We start from the raw sequence: 22,953 nt of genomic DNA on the forward strand, positions 1-22,953 counted from the left end.
GGCTGAGCAAGTTATCCCACCACAGGGAATGGGCTCCAAAAAGTCAGTTCATGCACCTGGGATAAGTCCTGGTCCTGCTGCCAGGGACACCACAAACAGATCAAGCCACACAACTGTCACCCACATTCAACGGATCTAGTTCGGTCCCATGTAGGTTCCCCGGACTGTCAGTCCAGAGTCAGTAAACTCCAATTAGTACCAGTCCGCTATCTCTGCGGGTTTCCCCATCATGATCTTGACTTCCTCCTCCTCCTCCTCCTCCTCCTCCTCCTCCTCCTCCTCCTCCTCCTCCTTCTCTCTCTCTCTCTCTCTCTCTCTCTCTCTCTCTCTCTCTCTTGAATGCCGAATGCCGAATGCCGAATGCCATTTATTGAAGGAGGGAGGTCTTAAATACAGGCTTATAGCACAATTGGAGAACCCTGGAGGGCAGAAGTTCTCTTCTTAATTTTTTTTTTTTTTTGAGCTGAGGATCGAACTCCGAGCCTTGTGCTTGCTAGGCCAGCGCTCTACCACTGAGCTAAATCCCCAACCCATTTCTGATGTTTTACAATATTGCATCTAAGCTGTTAACACCCAACATGCTGGATACACAGACAAGGAGCTTTCCCTTAAGCATTTAGGAGGGTGAAATCTCGCAGGGAATTAGCATAGGGATGATATCATGGTCAAGGTCAACAAGCAATGCAACAGTTACCCAAAACGGGAGCCAGGGCCCTACAGGTCCCCTCCTATTACTAAAAAATGAGCTTCTGACTTTGGTAGCATGGGATGTCAGCACACCTTACTGTCATGGAGACACATGTCCAGGCCACACAGGCATTCTGTCTTAGGTTGATGAGTGCCCCCCAGGCATTACTCATCTCTGAATACTCATTATCATACAGGCTCAATTGTGTGAGAGCTGCAGAGTTAACTGTTGCCAAAGATGGAGCTGGGCTTGTGATCTGTGTGTTCAATACAGAAAAGACCAACAGAAGTATTAAGCCACCCATATCCGGTAGGCTAAAGGCAATTGAGCCATTCCCTTCCTTAACGAGCCTTACTGCAAATTGGAGTCCTTGTAAGATGGTATCCTGAGAGCAAATGGAACTTGAGGTTGTATATTTATAGCTTTCAAAGCCAATTGAAATGTATATAACTATTGACCTAAATTTGTCATGCCCAATAGAATGAAAGATTAATTAGCTGTGGTATCTACTTTTGCTGCCAGGGTCTCCACTGTGCTAGCTGTAGCAACCAATTATGAAATGGCAATCCCAGAAACAGTAGTAGCAGTGGTCATCACTGTTATAACAGCAACAACGGCAGCAGTGATGTCAAATTATCTTCTGGAGCATGTGGGTATCCATTGGCATGGACACAACTCCAGGAACACAAACTGCCAAGGCCCATTATTCTTGATACCAGCATGACTTAAGCTGGAAGCTCTGCAAAAGAACAACTAAGAACCATAAAGGAAAAACAGGCAGCTCACAAGGAGCAGAACTAATGGTCTCATAATGGCTACATTCAGACTCACAAAATTTAAGGTATCTTCAAAGGTGGCTAAATGAATTTCAGGAGGCCAAAAAGTGTTGCACAGAGCCACTCCTGAGAAGTAGGTACTACTCCAGCTTGAATAGGATTGTGAGAATGAAAATGCTTAGCTGGCATGCTACTGTTACTAAATGGAGGTCAGTGATCTTCAGTGTTATCCTTAATCTCCTAGGTGTCTGGGTGACACGTTCTCTAACATACTTGGAAAAGCAGTTACCATACATTACCTTCTGGAGAATTCAACTGTGTGGCTGCAGTTCCTAGGCTTACATTAATGCTTGCCAAAGCACTTCAATCCCCATTGGCATCGGATGGGGAGATTTTTTCACGAAGGCCCAAGAGGTTTCTGCCATGTTGGGCTTCTGCTGCAGCCACAGGGCACACTCAGTGCTCAGAAACCCTATGAGGAATTTCATTGTTCTTAATAGTGTAATGTTTCATTGAGGGTTGCTCAGTAATTGAGTAATACCAGATCTTATTATAAGCAACAGTCATCCTAGGGTCCTCCATGTCATATATATAGCTTTATGGTTCTGTGGGTTGCAGTCTCTTTGTTCTTTGCTTTCCATCTAGAATCCACTTATGAGTGAGTACATACCATGTTCATTCTTCTGGGTTTGGGTTACCTCACTCAGGATGATTTTTTCTAGTTCCATCCATTTGTCTGCTGTCATTGTTTTTCTCTGCTGAGTAGTACTCCATTGTGTATATGTACCACATCTTCTTAATCCATTCTTCAGTTGATGGGCATCTAGGTTGTTTCCAGGTTCTGGCTATTACAAATAATGCTACTATGAACATAGTTGAGCATGTATCTTTGTGGTATGGTTGAGCATTGCTTGGGTCAAGAGTGGTATGGCTGGGTCTTGAGGTAGTTCAATTCCCAATTTTCTGAGAAACTGCCATACTGACTTCCACAGTGGTTGTACAAGTTTACATTCCCACCAACAGTGGAGGAGTGTTCCCTTTGCTCCGCATCCTCTCCAACATTGACTGTCGTTAGTGTTTTTGATCATAGCCATTCTGATAGGTGTAAGATGGTATCTCAGAGTCGTTTTGATTTACATTTCTCTGATGATTAAGGATGTTGAGCATTTCTTTAAATATCTTTCAGCCATTTGTGATTCTTATTTTGTGAATTCTCTGTTTAGCTCTTTAGCCCATTTTGTAATTGGATTGTTCAATATTTTGATGTCTAATTTCTTGAGTTCTTTATATACTGTGGAGATCAATCATCTGTCAGATGTGGGGTTGGTGAAGATCTTTTCCCATTCTGTAGGCTGTCTTTTTGTCTTATTGACTGTATCTTTTGCACTGCAAAAGCTTCTCAGTTTCAAGAGGTCCCATTTATTAATTGTTGTGCTCAGTGTCTGTGCTGCTGGTGTTATATTTAGGAAGTAATCTCCTGTGCCAATGCATTCAAGAGTACTTCCTACATTCTCTTCTATTAAGTTTAGTGTAACTGTATTTATGTTGAGGTCTTTGATCCACTTGGACTTGAGTTTTGTGCATGGCAACAGATATGGATGTATTTGTAATCTTTACGTACTGACATCCAGTTATGCCAGCACCATTTGTTGAAGATACTTTCTTTTTTCCATTGTATAGTTTTGGCTTCTTTGTAAAAAATCAGGTGTTCATAGGTGTGTGGATTAATGTCAGGGTCTTCAATTTGATTCCATTGGTCCGTATGTCAGTTTTTATACCAGTACCAAGCTGTTTTTATTACTATAGCTCTATAATAGAGCTTGAGGTCAGGGATGGTGATGCCTCCAGAGGTTGCTTTATTACACAGGATTCTTTTAGCTATCCTGGGTCTTTTGTTTTTCCATATGAAGTTGAGTATTGTTCTTTCCAAGTCTGTGAAGAATTGTGTTGGGATTTTGATGGGATTGCATTGAATCTGTAGATTGCTTTTGGTAAGATTGCCATTTTTACTATGTTAATCCTACCTATCCATGAGCATTGGAGATCCTTCAATTTTCTGACATCTCCTTCAATTTCTTTCTTTAGAGATTTAAAGTTCTTATCAAAAAGGTCCTTCACTTGTTGAGTTAGTGTTACCCCAAGGTATTTTATATTATTTGTGGCTATTGTAAAGGGTGATATTTCTCTGACTTGTTTCTCAGCCCTTTTATCATTTGTGTATAGGAGGGCTTCTGATTTTTTTGAGTTGATCTTGTATCCTGCCACCTTACTGAAGGTGTTTATCAGCTGTAGGAGTTCCCTGGTAGAGTTTTGGGGGTCACTTATGTATACTATCATATCATCTGCAAATAGTAAAAGTTTGACTTCTTCCTTTACAATTTTTATCCATTTGATCTCTTTTGTTGTCTTATTGCTCTAGCTAGAACTTCTAGTACTATATTTAATAAATATGGGGAGAGTGGACAGCCTTGTCTTGTTTCTGATTTTAGTGGTATGAGTTTGACTTTCTCTCCTTTTAATTTGATGGTGACTGTTGGCTTGCTGTAAATTGCCTTTATTATGTTTAGGAATGTTCCTTGTATTCCTGATCTCTCTATGACCTTTATCATGAAGGGTTGTTGGATTTTGTCAAAGGCTTTTTCAGCATCTAATGAGATGATCATGTGGTTTTTTTTCTTTCAGTTTCTTTATATGGTGTATTACATTGACAGACTTTCATATGTTGAACCATCCTTGCATCCCTGGGATGAAACCTACTTGGTCATGATGGATAATTTTTTTTTATGTATTCTTGGATTTGGTTTGCCAATATTTTGGTGAGTATTTTTGCATCAATGTTCATGAGGGAGATCGGTATGCAATTCTCTTTCTTTGTTGCATCTTTGTTTGGTTTGGGTATCAGGGCAATTGTAGCTTCATTGAAAGAGTTTGGTAGTGTTCCTTCTGTTTCTATTGTGTGGAACAATTTGAAGAGTATTGGCATTAGTTCTTCTTTGAAAGTTTGGTAGAATTCTGCACTGGAGCCATCTGGTCCTGGGCTTTTTTTGTTTGGGAGACTTTTGATGACTGTTTCTATTTCTTTATGGGTTATTGGTCTATTTAAATGGTTTCTCTGGTCTTGATTTAACTTTGGTATGTGGTATATATCCAGGAAATTGTCCATTTCTTCCAGATTTTCCAATTTTGTGGAGTACAGGTTTTTGAAGAATGACCTGATGACTTTCTGGATTTCCTCATTGTCTCTTGTTATGTTTCCCTTTTCATTTCTGATTTTGTTAATTTGGGTGCTCTACCTTTGCCTTTTGGTTAATTTGGCTAGGGGTTTGTCTATCTTGTTGATTTTTTCAAAGAACCAACTCTTTGTTTCATTGATTTTTTTGAATTGTTCTCTTGGTTTCTATTTTGTTGATTTCAGCCCTCAATTTGATTATTTCCTGGTGTCTTTTTCTCCTGGGTGAATTTGTTTCTTATTGTTCTAGAGTTTTCAGTTGTGCTGTTAAGTCACTATTGTGAGATTTCTCCAACTTCTTTATGTGTGCATTCAGAGCCATGAATTTTCCTCTTAGTACTGCTTTCATAGTGTCCCATAAGTTTGGGTATTTTGTACTTTCATTTTCATTGAATTCTAGGAAATCTTTAATTTCTTTCTTTATTTCTTCCTTGACCCATTGATGTTTCAGGTAGGCATTATTCAGTTAACATGAGATTGTAGGCTTTCTATAATTTTTTGTTGTTATTGAAGTCTAACTTTAAGGCATGGTGGTCAGATAAGATACAGGTGGTTATTCCAATGTTTTTGTATCTGTTGAGATTTGTTTTGTGACCAAGCATCTGGTCAATTTTTGAGAAGGTTCCATGGGGTGCTGAGAAGAAGGTATATCCTTTTGTGTTAGGATGGAATGTTCTGTAGATATCTATTAAGTCCATTTGAGTCATAACATCTGTTAGGTCCTTTATTTCTTTGTTGAGTTTCAGTCTGGTAGATCTATCTTTTGGTGAGAGTGGTATGTGGAACTCTCCCACTAATAATTTTTTAAGGTTTAGTAGTGTGTCTTTTATGAATGTGGGTGCCTTTTTATTTGGGGCATAAATGGTCAGGATCGAGACTTCATATTGGTGGATTTTTCGTGTGATAAATATGTAATGTCCATCCTGATCTCTTTCAATTGATTTTAGTTTGAAGTATATTTTATTAGATATAAGGATAGCTATTCCACCTTGTTTCTTTGGCCCATTTGATTGGAAAGCTTTTCCCCAGCCCTGTACTGTGAGATAGTGTCTGTCTTTGAAGTTAAGGAGTATTTCTTGTATGCACCAGAAGGATGGATCCTGTTTTCTTATGCATTCTGTTAGTCTGTGTCTTTCTATAGTTGAGTTGAGACCATTGATATTGATGGATATTAATGATCAGTGATTGTTAGTTCCTGTTATTTTTGTGGTCGTGTTGTGTTGTACTTCTTTTGTGTTTGTTGGTGTGGGATTATCTATTGCCTGAGTTTTCATGGGTGTGTTTAACTTCTTTAGGTTGGGTTTTTCCTTCTAGTGCTTTCTGTAGGGCTGGATTTTTGGATAGTATTGTTTAAATCTGGTTTTATCATGGAATATTTTGTTTACTCTGTCTATGGTGATTGAGAGTTTTGCTGGGTATAATAGTCTGGCTTGGCATCTGTAGTCTCTTAGTGTCTGCATAACATTTGTCTAGGACCTTCTAGCTTTCTTAGTCTCTTTTGAGAAGTCTGGTGTTATTCTGATGAGTCTGCCTTTATATGTTACTTGGTCTTTTTTCTTTGCGGCTCTTAATATTTTTTCTTTGTTCTGTATGTTTAGTGTTTTGATTATTATGTGGGGAGGGGATTTTTTTTTGTTTTTTAGATCTAGCCTATTTGGTGTTCTATAAGCTTCTTGTATCTTCATAGGTATTTCTTTCTCTAGGTTAGGAAAGTTTTCTTCTATGATATTGTTGAATATGTTTTCTGTGCTTTTAATTTGGTATTCTTCTCCTTCTTCTATCCCTATTATTCTTAGATTTGGTCTTTTCATAGTGTCCCAAATTTCTAGGATGTTTTAGGTTACTACTTTTTTGTCTTTAGTGTTTTCTTTGACTGATACATCTATTTTCTCTATTGTGTCTTTATTGTCCAAGATTCTCTGTCCCATCTCTTGCATTTGGTTGGTTATGCTTGTTTCTGTAGTTCCTGTTTGTTTGGTCAGGATCTCTATTTCCAGCCTTCCCTCAGTTTGTGTTTTTTTCATTGTCTCAATTTCATTTTTCAGATCTTGGATTGTTTCCTTTCTCTCTTTAATTACTTTTTCTTGGCTTTCTTCGATTTCTTCGAACTTTTTGTTTGTTTTTTCATCCATTTCTTTAAGGGAATTTTTTATTTCCTCTCTAAGGGAGTTTTCCACTTCCTCTTTAATGGAGTTTTTCATTTCCTCTTTAAGGCAATTTTTTATTTCCTCTTTAAAGGAATTTTTTTATTTCCTCTTTAAGGGAGTTTTTTGTTTCCTCTTTAATGGCCTCTATCATCTCCTCAAAGTCATTTTTAGGGTTGATTTTTTTCTGTTTCTTCTGCCTTGATATGTTCAGTTCTTGTAGGTGTAGAATCACTAGGTTGTGATGTTGTCATATAGGTCTTCATGTTGTTGCCTGTGTATTTGCACTGGTGTCTACTCATCTCTTCCTCTGTTGGGTGCAGGCAGTGTCTGTGTCTGAAGGTGCTTTTCTTGTTCTAATTGTTAGTCTTGGTTCACTATGATTTCTTTGCTAAATTGGTGCTGTTGGTCTCTGTTTCTTTGGAATCAGCTTAGTCAAATCAGTGTTAGTGTGTTCTGTCTTTGGGAGCAGTTGTTCCCGGTTGGTGTAGGGTGTGCTTATGGTTTCAGTGGTTGTTAGGTTTGTAGGGGTTAGTTTTTTGTTTGTTTTTTGTGTTTTGGGTTTTATTTTTTTTGCGGGGTGGAGAGTAGGGAAAAGTAGCTGTCTGGTCGCTGGGATCTAATGGGTAGGGCTTAGGAGTTAGAGACCTGATCTGCCCGTCTGGAGATGGGAGCTTACCTGTTCTCAGTTGGTGAAGTATATACTTATGATTTTGGTGATCTGGTTCAGTGTCTGGGCAGTGCCTTCTTTTGTGTTCTCAGGTCACGTTTTGCTCTTTTGTCAACTCCCCAGCTGTTCTTGTTTTCTCTGGCTGCAAACTGTAGGTTTCTGATTTCTCTCCCAGATGGATTTCAGCTGAGTAGGGTAGTCTCAGCAACACCTCCAAGTTGTTGGGTTTCCGCAGGATTGGCAACTGGGCCCTGGGTTGGCCTCAGTGTTCAGATGTGTTCTGGTCTCCTCCCATGGAGACGGCCCCTTCCACGGTTGTTGGGATTAAAGGCGTCCTTGTTCCAAGCTCTTGATTAAGAGCTTGTTTTCACTAGCTCCTCAGTGGATGGCAACTCAATTTCTGGTTTTTATTACAATTGCCTCTAGGCTGCTGCCCCTGCGGCTGGGCCAGCATGCCTCTGCAGCCCCAGCCCGCTCCACCTTAACATTTACAATTTTAGTGATTTTTTTCAAGCATATGCTGCTACTATAGTAGCTGTGACATACATTAGATTATTATGTATGAGCTTTTGGTCTTCTTTTCTTCAAAAAGTTATTTAATTAATGAATTTATTTATTTTTGGTGGTTAGGATCAACTCAGGACCTAAATTTTGCTTTGTATCACTGAGCTATTCCTCCTGTACAATTATGAACTTAGATAAGCATAAGACAATAGTGGACAAGGGGTTTAGCTCAGTGGTAGAACACTTACTTTGTACATTGAGGCCTTGAGTTTAATTCCCAGAGTAGCAGGTGGTGGGGGTGGGGTTAGACAACTGAAAATATAGGAGTCATTTTGTGGGTGGCAGATTCAAAAGTAGCATGGATTCTGTGGTTATAGTGACAGAGGCAAAGGAGTTTCTCTTTTTGAAAAGAATTACTTTTATTTTATGAGTGTTTTTTCCTTTTGGTTTTCCAAGAAAGTGTTTCTCTGTGCAATAGCCCTAGCTGTCCTGGAACTCCCTCTATAGACCAGGCTGGTCTCAAACACACAGAGATTATCCTGCCTACCTCCCGAGTACTGGCATTAAAGGCATGTGCTACCATGCCCGGCTATATGTTACAGTGTTTTGACTACATGTACATATGTGGTATGTGCATTGTGTGTGTAGCTGGTGCCTGCAGAGGCCAGAAGAGGGTGCCAGATTCTCTGGAACTGGACTTACAGAGATGGTTGTAAGCCTTCATGTGTTCAATGTGTATTGAACACTCATCCTTGGCAAGAATAGCAGGTGCTCTTAGCTGCTGAGCCCTCTTTCTAGCCCAGTTATTAGGAATCTCTTAATGAATCCTTTTCAAACATCAAGCATAGCTTTGGATATCTGACAGTGTTCCCTGTGATTCTCAGATTATAGTAGGGTGGTGGGTTCCCCAGAGCAACAGTGACCACAGTTGCCTGCTTACTAAAATATTTACTTTTTAAGGAGATCTGCACACAACCCCCCCCCCACTTTATCATCTTCAGAAAACAGTGTATAAAGAGGTATCTACCTATTAGAGTTTTTGTGATTATTGTTTATGATAGCAAAGTACTCAGAACAATATGACAGGGATGAACTGAGGAAATGAAGTAAATAAATGTGCTGATTTATTTAGTAAATAAAGTTTATCACATGGGTGGTGGAGTGCACACCTATAACTGCAGCCCTCAGAAATCTGGACCAGGAGGATAGAGAGTTTGAGGTTCTCTTAGGATACACAGTGAGACCCTGTCTGAGAAAGCAAAGAAATTAAAGGTTCAAAATTTCTGATTCCTAGGCATCTCTTAGAGTTACCTAGCAAATGAGTACCCAGAATATATGTTTTGAAAAAAGTTTTTATAAGGGTTTATGTGTTTGTGTGTGTATACAAGTGTGTGGGTGCATGTGTGCCTGTAGCCACAGAGGCCAGAAGAAAACTCCACTGGATCTCAAGTTACATGTGGTTTGGAGCCACCCAATGTGGGTTCTGGGACCTCTGGAAAGGAGTAATTGTTCTCACCCCCGGAGCCATCTCCTCAGCCCCTAGAATCTGTATTTTAAAAGTATGTTCTCAGGTGAGGTGTTCTTATATTCAGGTATATAATAGGTCCTGTTACAGGTTAGATAATCACAATTTTTAGGATGGTTATAGAAATATGAGTAAATAAAACCAAATCTGTACAGAAAAATTATGCAAATACATTTAAAGGTTTTATAAGTGGATGAGGAAACACCTCTTTTTTTTTTTTTTTTTTGGTTTTTGACACAGGGTTTCTCTGTGTAGCTTTGCACTTTTTCTGGAACTCGCTTTGTAGAACAGGCTGTCCTCAAACTCACAGAGATCTGCCTGCCTCTGCCTCTGAGTGCTGGGAATAAAGGTGTGTGCCACCACTGCCTGGCGGAAACACCTTTGCTTATTTAAAAAATTCATTTTATGAAAGTGACATCTTAATTTTTTTCTCTTCGTAGCAATGAATGGTAAACTTTGCAACATGCAGTTTCCCACGTGTGAATCTATGAAAATTCTGTGAGAATTTGAGCTTTAATGACATGGTGGTGACTCCACCCAACTTCCAACAACTTACGATGGAAAACTTGAAGTAGGATTGGTGAGATGGCTTAGCAGGTAAAGGTGTTTTCCATCTAAATAAGACCACCTGAATTCCATCACTAAATTCCACCAGGACAGAAATGGACTGACTCTAGAGAGTTGACCTCTGACTTCCCCACACATGTTGTGGCACGTGTGTACCACACTCACACACACCTACTCCATTTAGTACCAGTATGCTTCTATAGTTGACCTCTTGCTACATTTGTGCAGATTATGTTGGCTTGCTGTCTTAAGACCTTCAGGCTGTTGTATCAAAGAGAGAAGCACATTTTCATATAGAGACTCAAGAATAACTTCAGTTATTAAACACATGAATATTTGAAAATTAGGCCATAACTTGGATTACTTTCTTTTTCTTCTTTTTATTTCATTTTTAAAAATCTCTGTGCATTGGTGCTTTTCCTGATTGTATATCTATGAGTGTGTTGGGTACCTGGAACTGGAGTTACAGACAATCGTGAGCTGCCATCTGGGTACAGGGAATTGAACCTCTGGAAGAACAGCCAGTGCTCTTAACCACTATGCCATCTCTCCAGCCTCCTTTTTTCTATTACAGTTATTATGTGTGTCTGTGTGTGTTGGCATATGTGTACCACAGCACACATAGTGGTCTAAGGAGAGCTGAAGGAGTCAATTCTCACCCTGCACTCTGTGTGTCCCTGAAATTGGAGTCCTGTCATCAGGCTTGGCAGCCAGCACATTTACCCACTGTCTTAGTTAGGGTTTCTACTGCTGTGATGAAACACTATGACCAAAAGCAACTTGGGGAGGAAAGGGTCTATTTCTCTTATATATCCCCAGTCACAGTCCATTGAGGGAAGTCAAGGCAGGAACTCAAACTGGGGAGGAATCTGGAGATTGGAGCTGATGCACAGGCCATGGAGGAGTGATGCCCACTGACTTACACCTCATTGTTTAACTTGTTTTCTTTTTCTTTTTTTTCTTTTTTTTTTCTTCAAATTATCAGCATTTATTTCCTGGCACCTAAGTAACACTCTCTTGGTCCAAAGGGCAAATAATTGGTCAGTTAGTTTCGAGTCCAAATCCTTCCCTACAACTGGATCTGTGAGGCTGCATGGGGGAACTTAGAGCTGCATGGATCATCAGAGCAAAGCTTAAAACCGCTTTCAAACCAAAACCCAAACAGGAAAAAGTGATTGTCAGCTCCCCCTTCTCCCTGAAAAAAGCTATGTTTTAAAAAAAAAGGTAAAAGAGGCTTTTTAAAAGGGCTAGGACGATTTTTCCAATCTAGGCGGCTGGCTGGAGGGATGAATGGTGTGGGACAGTCCCTGTCCAGGTGGGGGCTGCTCACCTGGGGGGCAGGGCCTGGCCTCAGCCCCGCCCCCACCTAGCTGAATAAATAACATCCAGTGGTGATGGTGTACCTGGGTACCACAGGGAGGTGGAGGGAGAGTGGAGCCTGTGGGCATGGGCAGACGACTTTGCTGGAGTATGGGCCACAGAGGCCTCTACAAGACTCTCAGTTGGCCTGGCTGGCCTGGGATATGGGCTCCGAGAAGAGGCTGCTGGGTAGTGCCAGGGCTCCAGTTCCAGGAGGGGACAGCAGGTCTCTCTTAAAGATGAGGTGCTTGCATCACTGATCTCGGGCTAGCTGCTGGCCTCCTTGTCTGAGGTACTTCCCTCTGCCTGTCCTTGTGCCCCCTCAAGTGCCAGCTCGCCCGTGTCTCCAGCTAGCTTCCGCACACTCACAGCCTCCGAGTCACCCTGGATGTCAGGGACTGCATTCCGAGGGCCCGTGCGGTCACAGGAGATGAAGTCCCAGTAGGAGGACCCGACCTCCATCATGCCTGTCGCATCGCTCCTCAGGCCTCATTTAATTTCCTTTTCCTGCTTGCATCTCTTCAGATTTTTCACTCTTGATTAATCAGTGTGGAAGTCTTCCGCCTCGTTGCCCTCATGGAGCCCGGGCCGCTGGCTCCAGCGCCTCCCCAGGGCCGCCTGGCTCCGGCTGCCCTACCACTGAGCCTTTGCCTAGGCGACACGGCTGCCAAACTCCGCGTCACTCGCGCTATGGGAAGGGATGTGGGGGTCAACCTGTTTTCTTACAGAACCTGGGACCACCATCCCAGGTGGCACCAGCCACAGTGGCCTAGCCCTGCCCACATCAATCACTAGGTAAGAAAATTCCTTGCACTTTTGCCTACAGCCTGACTTTGTGGACGCATTTTCCCAATTGAAACCTCAATTTCGCCTGCTCTCAGGTGACTTTAACTTGTGTCAGGTTGACATAAAACTAGACAGCACACCCACAGAACCATCTTGCCAGCCCCTTAGTTTACTACTTGCTGCCGTTGACACTATACATACAGAAACAAGGCTTTAAAGGTTAACTTTGGCTCATGGTCAGTGATTTGCAGTCTATCACAGCAGGGTGGTGATGGTGCAGTGGCTCAGTCCGTGGCTGTGGAATGTGTGGCCGTGCTGCTCATGTTATGGCTGACCAGGACAAGCAGAGTGACCAGAACTATGTCTGGGCTATAACCTTAAAGGCCACTGCTAATTATGGAACCAGGAAGGTTCCATCGCTGGGGAACAAGTGGTCAAAACATGAGCCTCTGGGGCACACTGAAGATTCAAACCATGTGTTCCATTAGTGAATGAGGTCCATTTATATAGTGACTTCTGGAGAGTGGGAATTACTTTCTGTAGCCCCTCCACTTTTGGCTTAAGGAAAAACATTTCTACTGGACTTTCTAGTTAGTGCTTAAAAAATTAGTGATTAGAACGAAATTACCTTCAAGCATACAATTGGAACCAGAGGCCTTATTAATCATGAGAGCCAGAAATTGTTTTATTACCGTTTTATTTCATTTATTGTATGAAATATGTATACACACATGCACACATGTGACTCAGCCTGCCCAGTGACAGGACTATTAGAGATCACTATCAGGTCCAGTTCTGGTTCTTTTCAATGGTTATATGTATATGAGAGAGACAGCCCTTTTTGGGCTTTCACACAAGAAAGCCCTGTGTGAAATACTATGAGAACAGAAGAGGGTGAGTACTTCTCATCTTATCCAAAAGGTTTGGGACCAGCAGTGTCTCACACTTTGGAGTTTCATGGACTGGGGGAATATCGGCATGGATTTGTGGACTGACCAATTCTAATCTGAAACTTAAAGCTATAAATTGATCTGAAATCTGAAGGTTTTTCAAGACACTTTGGATTCTGGGTCATTTCATGTCTTGAAATGTGGATTCTCCTGTGCTTGCTTCATAGGCTGGCTTGGACTACTCTGCAAGACAGCACTGCTTGACATTAGATACCCAGCTTTATCCATGCCCTCAAAAATACAAGGCACAGATTATGAACTTCCTGACTCTGTTTTGCACTTGATCCAAACTCTGGCATCAGTACAGAGGACTGACAAGCAGAACTACAGGTGTTGAATAGAGGAGAACATGGACCCAGTGGCACCAGCATTCTTCAGGTTGGTTGGTTATTTATTGTGTTTGGGTGTATGTGTGTGTATGTTCACCATGGCATGTAGGTGGAGCTCAGAAGACAACTTACAGTAGTTGCTTCTTTCCTTCTATCATGTAAGTTTAGGATACTGAACTCTGGTTGTCAGGCTTGGCAGCCAGCTCCATTACCCTCTGCCTTATTTTGCTGGCTCTGTTCTCTTAGTTTAATAATATCATCAGAGGCCACTGGAGAATAAAGAGACTTTTTCTTCCCTCACTTTATTTTGTGATGCTCCGAAATGTTGTGGATGGAACCCAGGTTTCCCACTTGCTAGGCAGCAGATCTACTTGTTGATCTCTACCCCATCTCAGCATTAGGCATTTCTGCTGGGCAAATCATTTCCTGCATTGAATAAATTGACATATTGGCAATAGAAATCACAGGCCTGATCACATGCATTCTCCTCTAGTCAACAGATGGCACCATATTTTAAAATTTGGTTTAAATTTAAATCAACAGTAGAGACTGTGACATATACCATGTATAGCCCAATATCAGGTTTTCAAATGCAATTCCCTAGTGTTTCTACCTGTGAAAGTCACCTTTTAGGCTATCTTGACTCCATGTTGTGTACTATAGGACTTCATCGATTTTCTTTTCCAAGGCAGTGTCTTACTATGTAGCTCTGGCTGTCCTGGAACTCACTATGTGTAGACCAGGCTGGTCTTGAACTCAAGAGATTCACCTGCCTCTCCCTCCTGAGTGCTGGGATTAAAGGTGTGAACCACTATACCAGGTTTTCAGTAGATCAAGTTGCTGTGAGATGATTCTATCGAGTACAACTCGATGAGTTTCTATGAGGGGCTCACATGAATTTGAGGCTCTTTGGATTTGGGAGTTAATCCTGAGACCCTGGAGGAGTTTCCAAGGGCCCTCACTGTAGACTGCAAGGGCATGCACTCAGTTCATACTTGTACTCTCCTTTCTGACATAGTCAGTCTCAGAGAAGTAGACACGGGTTGCAGGCGTAATTTTCCCCTATGCATGGATCCATGGTGGTTCCTAATACTGGGAAGTGGGAGAGAGAAAGGAGTACAAGCAAAAACTGAAGTTTGTCTGTGTTGCTTGTGTCCTAACACCTAGCTGGAGGGAAGAGCCCCACCTCCCCTGCAGGCCACAGCAGACCTGGAGCGGAGGTTAGCCTAGTTCTGTGAAGAAGAGAGCCCCTCAGCACAGCTGCTTGCAACAATTTAAAAGGCACATGCTTTCTGAGATGTGGAAATACTTTTAGCTTCTAATATCTCTTCTGTTCTTTAATGTGAACATGTAGCTTAAACTATAAAAGGCAGTATAGAATATATGCAAAAGCAATGTATAAGAAAAATACGCAGATACAGCAAACTGCAGGTTAGGACCAAGAGTGATTACTGCTATTAGAAGCAGGAAACTGTAGGTTAGAACACGAGAGGATGATGCTATCAGTATCAGGAAACTTCAGGCTAGACCAGGAGAGGACAGAGCTGTTGACGTCCTAGCTGTCTGAACTGGAAAAAAAGACCCATAAGATGCTATGACAGACACATCAAACAGTTTAGAGGAAAGGATAAACTCAACAGGTGAACAATGATCACAATAAGAGCTATAAAGACCATGCTCATTGTTCTCACTGGCAGCCTCATGTATAAGGTAAGCACATGAATAATTACTGAACATCAATCCACCCCAAGGTCACAGACACACTTCCTGCTTAGTTGTCAGGTAAACAATTACATGTGAGATGACCTTAGCAGCTGATGTGTGCTAGGCAAGTGTTCTGCCACTGAGCCCAATCCCTACCCTCCTTTTTGCATTTTATTTTGAGGCCAGGGTAGGGTGCCCAGGCTAGTCTTGAAGTTGTGATGTCCCTGCCTCAGCCTCTAGTACATGGGATAACAAGTTTGCACCACCAGGCCTAGCAACACTCATCTTCTGCCAGCTCTGAGATCTTTCCCTGAAGATCTTAGACATGGAAGTAGCCAGGTTCAACTGATCATCAAAGCTGCAGGGGGTCTTCAGAATGATACTTTAGTTTCAGACTAGATGTCAGTGTAGGATCAGGAATGAAACAGGGCTGGCACCTTCTTCCTGAGTCAGGGAGTGATTTCCCTCCATGCCTGTTAAAAGTCAGGATTACCCACGGCTTCTGGGGATCACAGCTGGTTCTTGTAAGAAGGAGCTGTGGACCTTCAGGATCAGAGTTATTTCTCTGTAAACACTGTAGCTGGATTTTAATATCTCAACAGAGCCAGGGGGCGTCAGTGAGTCAGAGGTTAAAGGGAGAGAGAAAGAAGAGGTGTGGTTGCAGATGGCATTCCTGAATTGGTGGCTGCTGAAGAGGGTGGAAGGACAGGAGGCCGGCCATCCCAGAGGACAGGATGCACAGGTAAGTTTTAGTGAGTCCAATACAGGGATACTCTGATGAACACAAGGGGGTTGACTTGTCACTCGGACTTTATCTTATGTCTATTATTTATTTATTTTTGAAGGAATTCTTTCCTCTTTTTTCATGAAAGGATTTTCTGCCTAGTGACCTTGTTATGGCTTTGGAGGGATGTTCATACCTCCAGAGTGTCTGTGCACTGAACAGCATTTATGTGTCCACTCTTGTGCATTATATATGATCACAACCTCATGAATTTAAGGTGCCAGTGTCATTTTCCTGTAACAGTTAGAAATCAGACAGGGAGCAGAAGTCACTTAGGGAAATTGTTACTAATTGTTATTATTGTTCTATTTGGCACTTAGTGTGTGTCTGATGACATTTATTGGTCCTATCTCATTGGTATTTCAGTTTTCCCTCTTCATCAGCATGGGAGACAAGTTCTTGTGAGAGGGGCTTAAGGCTGGTGGGATGGCAGGGCCTCACAGGGCTGAGGTGTGTATGTGGGGTGCAGACAGCATTTGTCAAGAAGTGCAGCAATGACTGTGAAGATGGTCCATGCTTCCTAAGTGTGTGATTCCATAACATGCCCCATCCCCTGTCACTGTTAGTGGAGTAACAAGCAAGCTCTTGTCCCAGGGCACTGCAGGGCCCCAGATCCCAACAACAGAGGAGAGTCCATCAGCAGAGATTAGCAGCTTTCTTCAGGGTCATATTCTGGAATGCACCTGCTCCTGGAGAGGGTACTAAGTAAACCCTGCCATCTCCCAAGGAACATCTGTAGCCTGTGTCTCTGAAAGAGTCCTGATGTGAAGGGGAGCAAGGGAGCAGGTAGAGGTCAAAACTGGAGATCAAAATCAGACTTCATACACTGATTCCACTTTCCCTCCTAACGACAATAAGATTCCATCTCACTAGGACAGAGCTCTGGGATCTTGACTTATATCTGGTGGATGTAACTAGGGACAAGTAGCTTGTTTCCTTTCATTATCCACTGGACCCCACCCACCAAGGATCCCCATAAAGGGTTGCAGGAAGTCAGTATGTGAGGGGACACAGTGTGAGCAGCTCACCTCTGTTTGTCATTTCCCTGTACTGACCTCTTTGTTTTGCCTGGCTGTGGCAGGCCTGCTGAGTTCTGTCTCTCCCAAGCACTGTACTTGTTAAAGTGTTCCCCCTTTCTCTGGAGATGCCCTTTCTTCTGGAGTCACATAGCACACAGGCATTTCCCACTGTTCTTGCAAAGTAATCCCAGTTAATGCTGAATCCTCAGCAGGAGCCATCAACAAGGGATATGAGATCTGCACATAAATTCACTCTGAAGGCCAGAGAAGTCCTTCCTTTTCTTTAATTAGGAAATTGATCAGTAACATTGATAAAAAATTATTCCTGTTGACCATGTTCCTGGATGGTAATCAATGATGTTAATTATCAGTACTTGAGTTCTGGACTAGACATTAATTAGAAGGGATAAAGCTGTGTGATGGATCACAGTATGAGATCTAGGACAGACAGACACTCAAAGGGTGCCCAGGAGATTTTCTTTTACCCACTAGTTAACAGAAGTGGGAAATCATCCCTGGTCGCTGAGTCCTGAAGAAAAATGTTTAAAAGCTGTTCCCCTAGAGAGGCGGCAGCAGCAGAGGCAGGCAGAGCGGCAGCTGAGACTTGGTTGTAATAAAGACCAGAAATTGAGCCTTTACCCACTCAGGAGTTAGTGAAAACAAGGATATTAAGAGCTTGGAACAGGGACGCCATTAATCCCAGCACCCGGGGAAGGAGCCACCTCTGTGGGACGCAACCAGAACAGATCTGAACACTCTGTCTGAGGCCAACCCAGGGTTCAGCTGCCGATCCTAGGAACCCCAACAACTTGGAGGTGTTGGTGAGATTACCCTACTAAACAACCTGCTCAGCTGAGATCCATTCGGGAGAGGATTCAGAATCCTACAGTCTGCAGTCTGAGGAAACAAGATCAGCTGAGGAGTTGACGAATGAGCAAAACCTGACCTGAGAACACAAAAGAATGCGCTGCCCAACCCCCGAACCAGATCTCCAGAATCATAAGCCTACACTACACTGACCTGGAACAGGTAAGCTCCCGTCTTCTGACTGGCAGATCAGGTCTCTTGCCCCTAGGCCATACCCATCAGAGTCCCAGGGCCCAACCAGCTACCTTTCCCTGCTCCCCCACAAAAAACAAACAAACAAACAAACAAACAAAATAAATCAACTCCTGTGAACCTAATAACCACTGAAACCATAAGCACACCCTGCACCAACTAGGAACAACTGCTTCCTGAGACAGAACCCAATAACACAGATTGGACTAAGCTGCTCTCGAAGAAACAGAGCTTGACAGCACCAATTTAACCAAGCAGAGAAAGAGATGAGTAGACGCCAGTGCAAAAATACAGGCAACAAGTGAAGACCTATATGACAACTTCATAACCTACCGATTCTACACCTGCAAGACCTGAACACACCAAGGCAGAAGAAGCAGAAGAAATCAACCCTAAAAATGACTTTAAGAGGAAGATAGAGGCCCTTAAAGAGGAAATGAGAAACTCCCATAAAGAAATTGCAGAAAAAAACAAATGAAAAATTGGAAGAAATCAAAGAAAGCCAAGAAAAAGTAATTAAACAGATGAAGCAAACAACTCAAGATTTGAAAATTGAAATTGAGACAATAAAGAAAACACAATCTGAGGGAATGCGGGAAATGGGAATCCTGACTAAACAAACAGGAACTACAGAAGCAAGCATAACCAACTGAATGTAAGAGATGGGACAGAAAATCCCTGACACTGAAGACACAATAGAGAAAACAGATTCCTCAGTCAAAGAAAACAAAGACAAAAAAGTCGTAATACAAAACGTCCAAGAAATTTGGGACACCATGAAAATATCAAACCTAAGAATAATAGGGATAGAAGAAGGAGAAGAATACCAACTTAAAGGCACAGAAAATATATTCAACAAAATCATAGAAGAAAACTTTCCTAACCTAAAGAAAGAAATACCTAGGAAGATACAAGAAGCTTACAGAACACCAAATAGGCTGGATCCTCCAAAAAAGTCCCCTTGCCACATAATAATCAAAACACTAAACATACAGAACAAAGAAAACAATATTAAGAGCTGCAAAGGCAAAAGACCAAGTAACATAAAGGCAGACCTATCAGAATGACACCAGAATTCTCAAGATAGACTACAAATGCTTGAAGATCCTGGACAAATGTTTTGCAGACACTAAGAGACCACAGATGCCAACCCTGACTATTATAACCAGCAAAACTCTCAATCACCATAGACAGAGTAAACAAAATATTCCAAGATAAAAACAGATTTAGACAATACCTATCCACAAATCCATCCCTACAGAAAGCACTAGAAGGAAAATCCAACCTAAAGAAGTTAAACACACCCATGAAAACTCAGGCAATTTTTTCAGGCAATAGATAATCCCACACCAACAAATACCAAAGAAGGAAAATGCAACACTACCACAAAAATATATATATAAATAACAGGAATTAACAATCACTGGTCATTAATATCCATCAGTATCAGTGGTCTCAACTCACCTATAAAAATACACAGACTAACAGAATGGATAAGAAAACAGGATCCATTCTAATGCTGCATACAAGAAACACACCTCAACTTCAAAGACAGACACTACCTCAGAGAAAAGGGCTGGGAAAAGGCTTTCCAAGCAAATGGACCTAAGAAGCAAGCTGGTGTAGCTATCCTAATATCTACTAAAATAGACTTCAAACTAAAATTGATCGAAAGAAATCAGAATGGACATCACATTTTTATCACAGGAAAAATCCACCAATATGAAGTCTCAGTTCTGAACATTTATGCACCAAATACAAAGGCACTCACATTCATCAAAGAAAGATTACTAAGGTTAAATTGAACATCAAACCCTACACATTAGTAGTGGGAAATTTCAGCACACCACTCTCACCAAAAGACAGATCTACCAGACTGAAACTTAACAAAGAAATAAAAGACTTAACAGATGTTATGACTCAAATGGACTTAATAGATATCTACAGGACATTCCATCCTAACACAAAAGAATATACCTTCTTCTCAGCACCCCATAGAACCTTCTCAAAAATTGACCAGATGCTTGGTCACAAAACAAATCTCAACAGATAAAAAAACATTGGAATAACCTCCTGTTATTCTGGATAGATACCACATACCAAAGTTAAATCAAGAGCAGATAAATTATTTAAATAGACCAATAACCCCTAAAGGAATAGAAACAGTCATCAAAAGTCTCCCAACCAAAAAAAAGCCCAGGACCTAATGAGATGATCATGTGTTTTTTTCCTTTCAGTTTGTATATATGATGGAATACATTGACAGATTTTTGTAATTTGAACCATCCCTGCATCTCTTGGATGAAGTCTACTTGATCATGATGGATGATTTTTTGATGTGTTCTTGGATTCAGTTTGCGTGTATTTTATTGAGTATTTTTGCATCAAAGTTCATGAGGGAGATTGGTGTATAATTCTCTTTCTTTGTTGCATCTTTGTGTGGTTTGTGTTATCAGGGTGACTGGAGCCTTATTAAAAGAGTTTGGCAATGTTCCTTCTGTTTCTGTTGTGTGGAAAAATTTGAAGAATATTGGAATTAACTCTTTTTTGAAATTCTGGTAGAATTCTTTGCTGAAACCATCTGGTTCTTGGCCTTTTTTTGGGGGGGGGACTTTTAATAGCTGCTTCTGTTTTCTTATGTGTTATAGGTCTATTTAAATTATTTATGTGGTCTTGACTTAATTTTAATATATGGAATTGTCCATTTCTTTTAGATTTTCCTATTTTGTAGAGTTCAGGTTTTTAAAGTATGACCTGGTGATTCTCTGGATTTCCTCATTATCTGTTCTTATGTCTCCCTTTTCAGTTATGATTTTGTTAATTTGAATATTCTCTCTCTGACTTAGTTAGTTTGGATAACGGATTGTCTATTTTTTGAATTTCTCAAAGAACCAACACTTTGTTTCATTGATTCTTTCTATTGTTCTCTTTGTTTCTATTTTATTGATTTCAGCCCTAAATTTGATTATTTCTTGACATCTATTTCTCCTGGGTGAGTTTGCTTCTTTTGTTCTAGAGCTTTCTGGTATGCCATTAAGTCAGTGGTGTGGGATTTCTCCGACTTCTTTATGTAGGCATTTAGTGCTGTGAACTTTCCTCTTAGTACTGCTTTCATAGTGTCCTATACATTTGGGGATGTTGTAACTCATTTTCATTGAATTCTAGGAAGTCTTTATTTTTTTCTTTATTTCCTCCTTGACCCAGTAGTGATTCAGTTCAGCATTATTCAGTTTCCATGAGTTTGTAGGCTCTCTGCAGTTTGTGTTGTTGTTGCAATCTAACTTTAAAGAATGGTGATCTGATAAGATACAGGAAGTTATTCCAAATTTTTCTAAGTTTTGAGATTTTCTTCATGACTGAGCATGTGGTCAATTTTAGAGAAATTTCCATGGGGTGCTATTATTCTTAGATTGGTATTTTCATGGAGCCCCTGATTTTCTAATTATTTTGTGTTATGACTTTGTTGGCTTTAATGTTTTCTTTGACTGATGAATCTACTTCCTCTATGTATCTTCAATGCCAGAGATTCTCTTTTCCATCTCTTGCGTTCTGTTGGTTATGATTGCATTTGTAGTTCATGTTTGTTTACTCAGATTTTCCAGTTTTCCTTTGTGTCTCCTTTATTGCCTCTATTTCAGTTTTTAAATCTTGAACTGTTTTCTTCACCTGTTTGATCCTTTTTAAATTGGCCTTTTTTTTTTTTTAAAGAGATATTGACTTCTTCCAATGTTTTGTCTTTTACTTGATTTCTTTTCGGGAATTTTTCATTTCCCCTTTAAAGGCCTCTATCACCTTCTTAAATTCATTTTAAAGGTCATTTTCTTCTTCTTCTTCTATGTTGGGATGTTGAGGTCTTGCTGATGTAGAATCACTAGTTTCTGGTGGCACCATACTGCTCTTTATGTTTTTGAATGTATTCTTTCACTGGCGTCCACCCGTCTTTTCCTTCAGTCAGTGCAGATGGTGTATGTGTCTCAGGGGGCCACTCTTGGTCCAGTTGGCACTCTTGGTCCAGTTGGCGCTCTTGGTCCAGTTGGAGCTGTTATTCCAATGGGAGCTCGGGGTCCACTTGGGGCTCTTGGAGACTGTGTCTCAGGCAGCACCTGTAGTCTTGGAGGATGGGTAGGTTTGTGGGGTGGAGTGGGGTTTGTAGGTTACAGTGTCCAGGAGGCCTGTGCCCTGCCCTAGGGTCCCCACTCCCCCCAACCCCTGCTGCCTCAATAAATCTGCTCTTTTGCTATCTGTGCCTGAGCTCCTGGGGACTGCTCTTGGTCATAGACCGGTGCCCAGAGAGAGACAGAAGCCAGAGACCAACATGTCTCCCAAAAATTGTAGGGTAACATAAGATGAAGCAGGGATCATTCCTCTCTAAAGTTTAGACCATCAGTGAGGAAGCAGGCTGGACAGTAGTCCCCAAAGTTGGCCATGGGTCCAGCAGCCTGTGACCAAAGACCTTGACTTCCCAAGTGCAGGGGAGCTGGGCAGCAGTTCTGACCTGTTATAACCAGTTTCCCTCAGGAACAACTGGACTTGGTGGGTGGCTGGATGAAGTCACAGAGTCCTTTAAAGCCAGAGGCCAGCTCAGTGGAGCCCATTTAGACTTTCTGACCGCAAAGGGACAGCCAGTGTGCGATATCTGAAGCTGTGATGAGGGTATCTTCACAGCCACCTCAGGAAACCTGCACAGCTGCTGCCATTTTCTCAGCATGTGCTGGGCCGCCTGAGAAGGACCACTTGGGCTCAGCCCTGAAGGAGGTGAGGAACAGACTGAAGGGCTGTTGAAGGAATAGTTTCCTAGGATGCAGACTGGAGCAAAAGAGGAGTGCCTCCATCCCAGTCACCAGCCAGACATCCTCAAGA

The 22,953-nt window shown here is 41.6% G+C and overlaps 1 protein-coding gene across 1 annotated transcript; it reads right to left on the minus strand.

Moving 5' to 3' along the window:
* Positions 1-11,729: 11,729 nt before the first annotated feature.
* LOC118575003 (cAMP-dependent protein kinase inhibitor gamma-like) lies at positions 11,730-11,927 on the minus strand. Its single transcript, XM_036175755.1, has one exon. The coding sequence runs from the start codon at positions 11,925-11,927 to the stop codon at positions 11,730-11,732; it is 198 nt and encodes a 65-aa protein (XP_036031648.1).
* Between the last annotated feature and the right edge of the window lie 11,026 nt (positions 11,928-22,953).

Source organism: Onychomys torridus, chromosome 1, assembly GCF_903995425.1.
Source record: "Onychomys torridus chromosome 1, mOncTor1.1, whole genome shotgun sequence".
NCBI classification, from domain to species: Eukaryota; Metazoa; Chordata; class Mammalia; order Rodentia; family Cricetidae; genus Onychomys; species Onychomys torridus.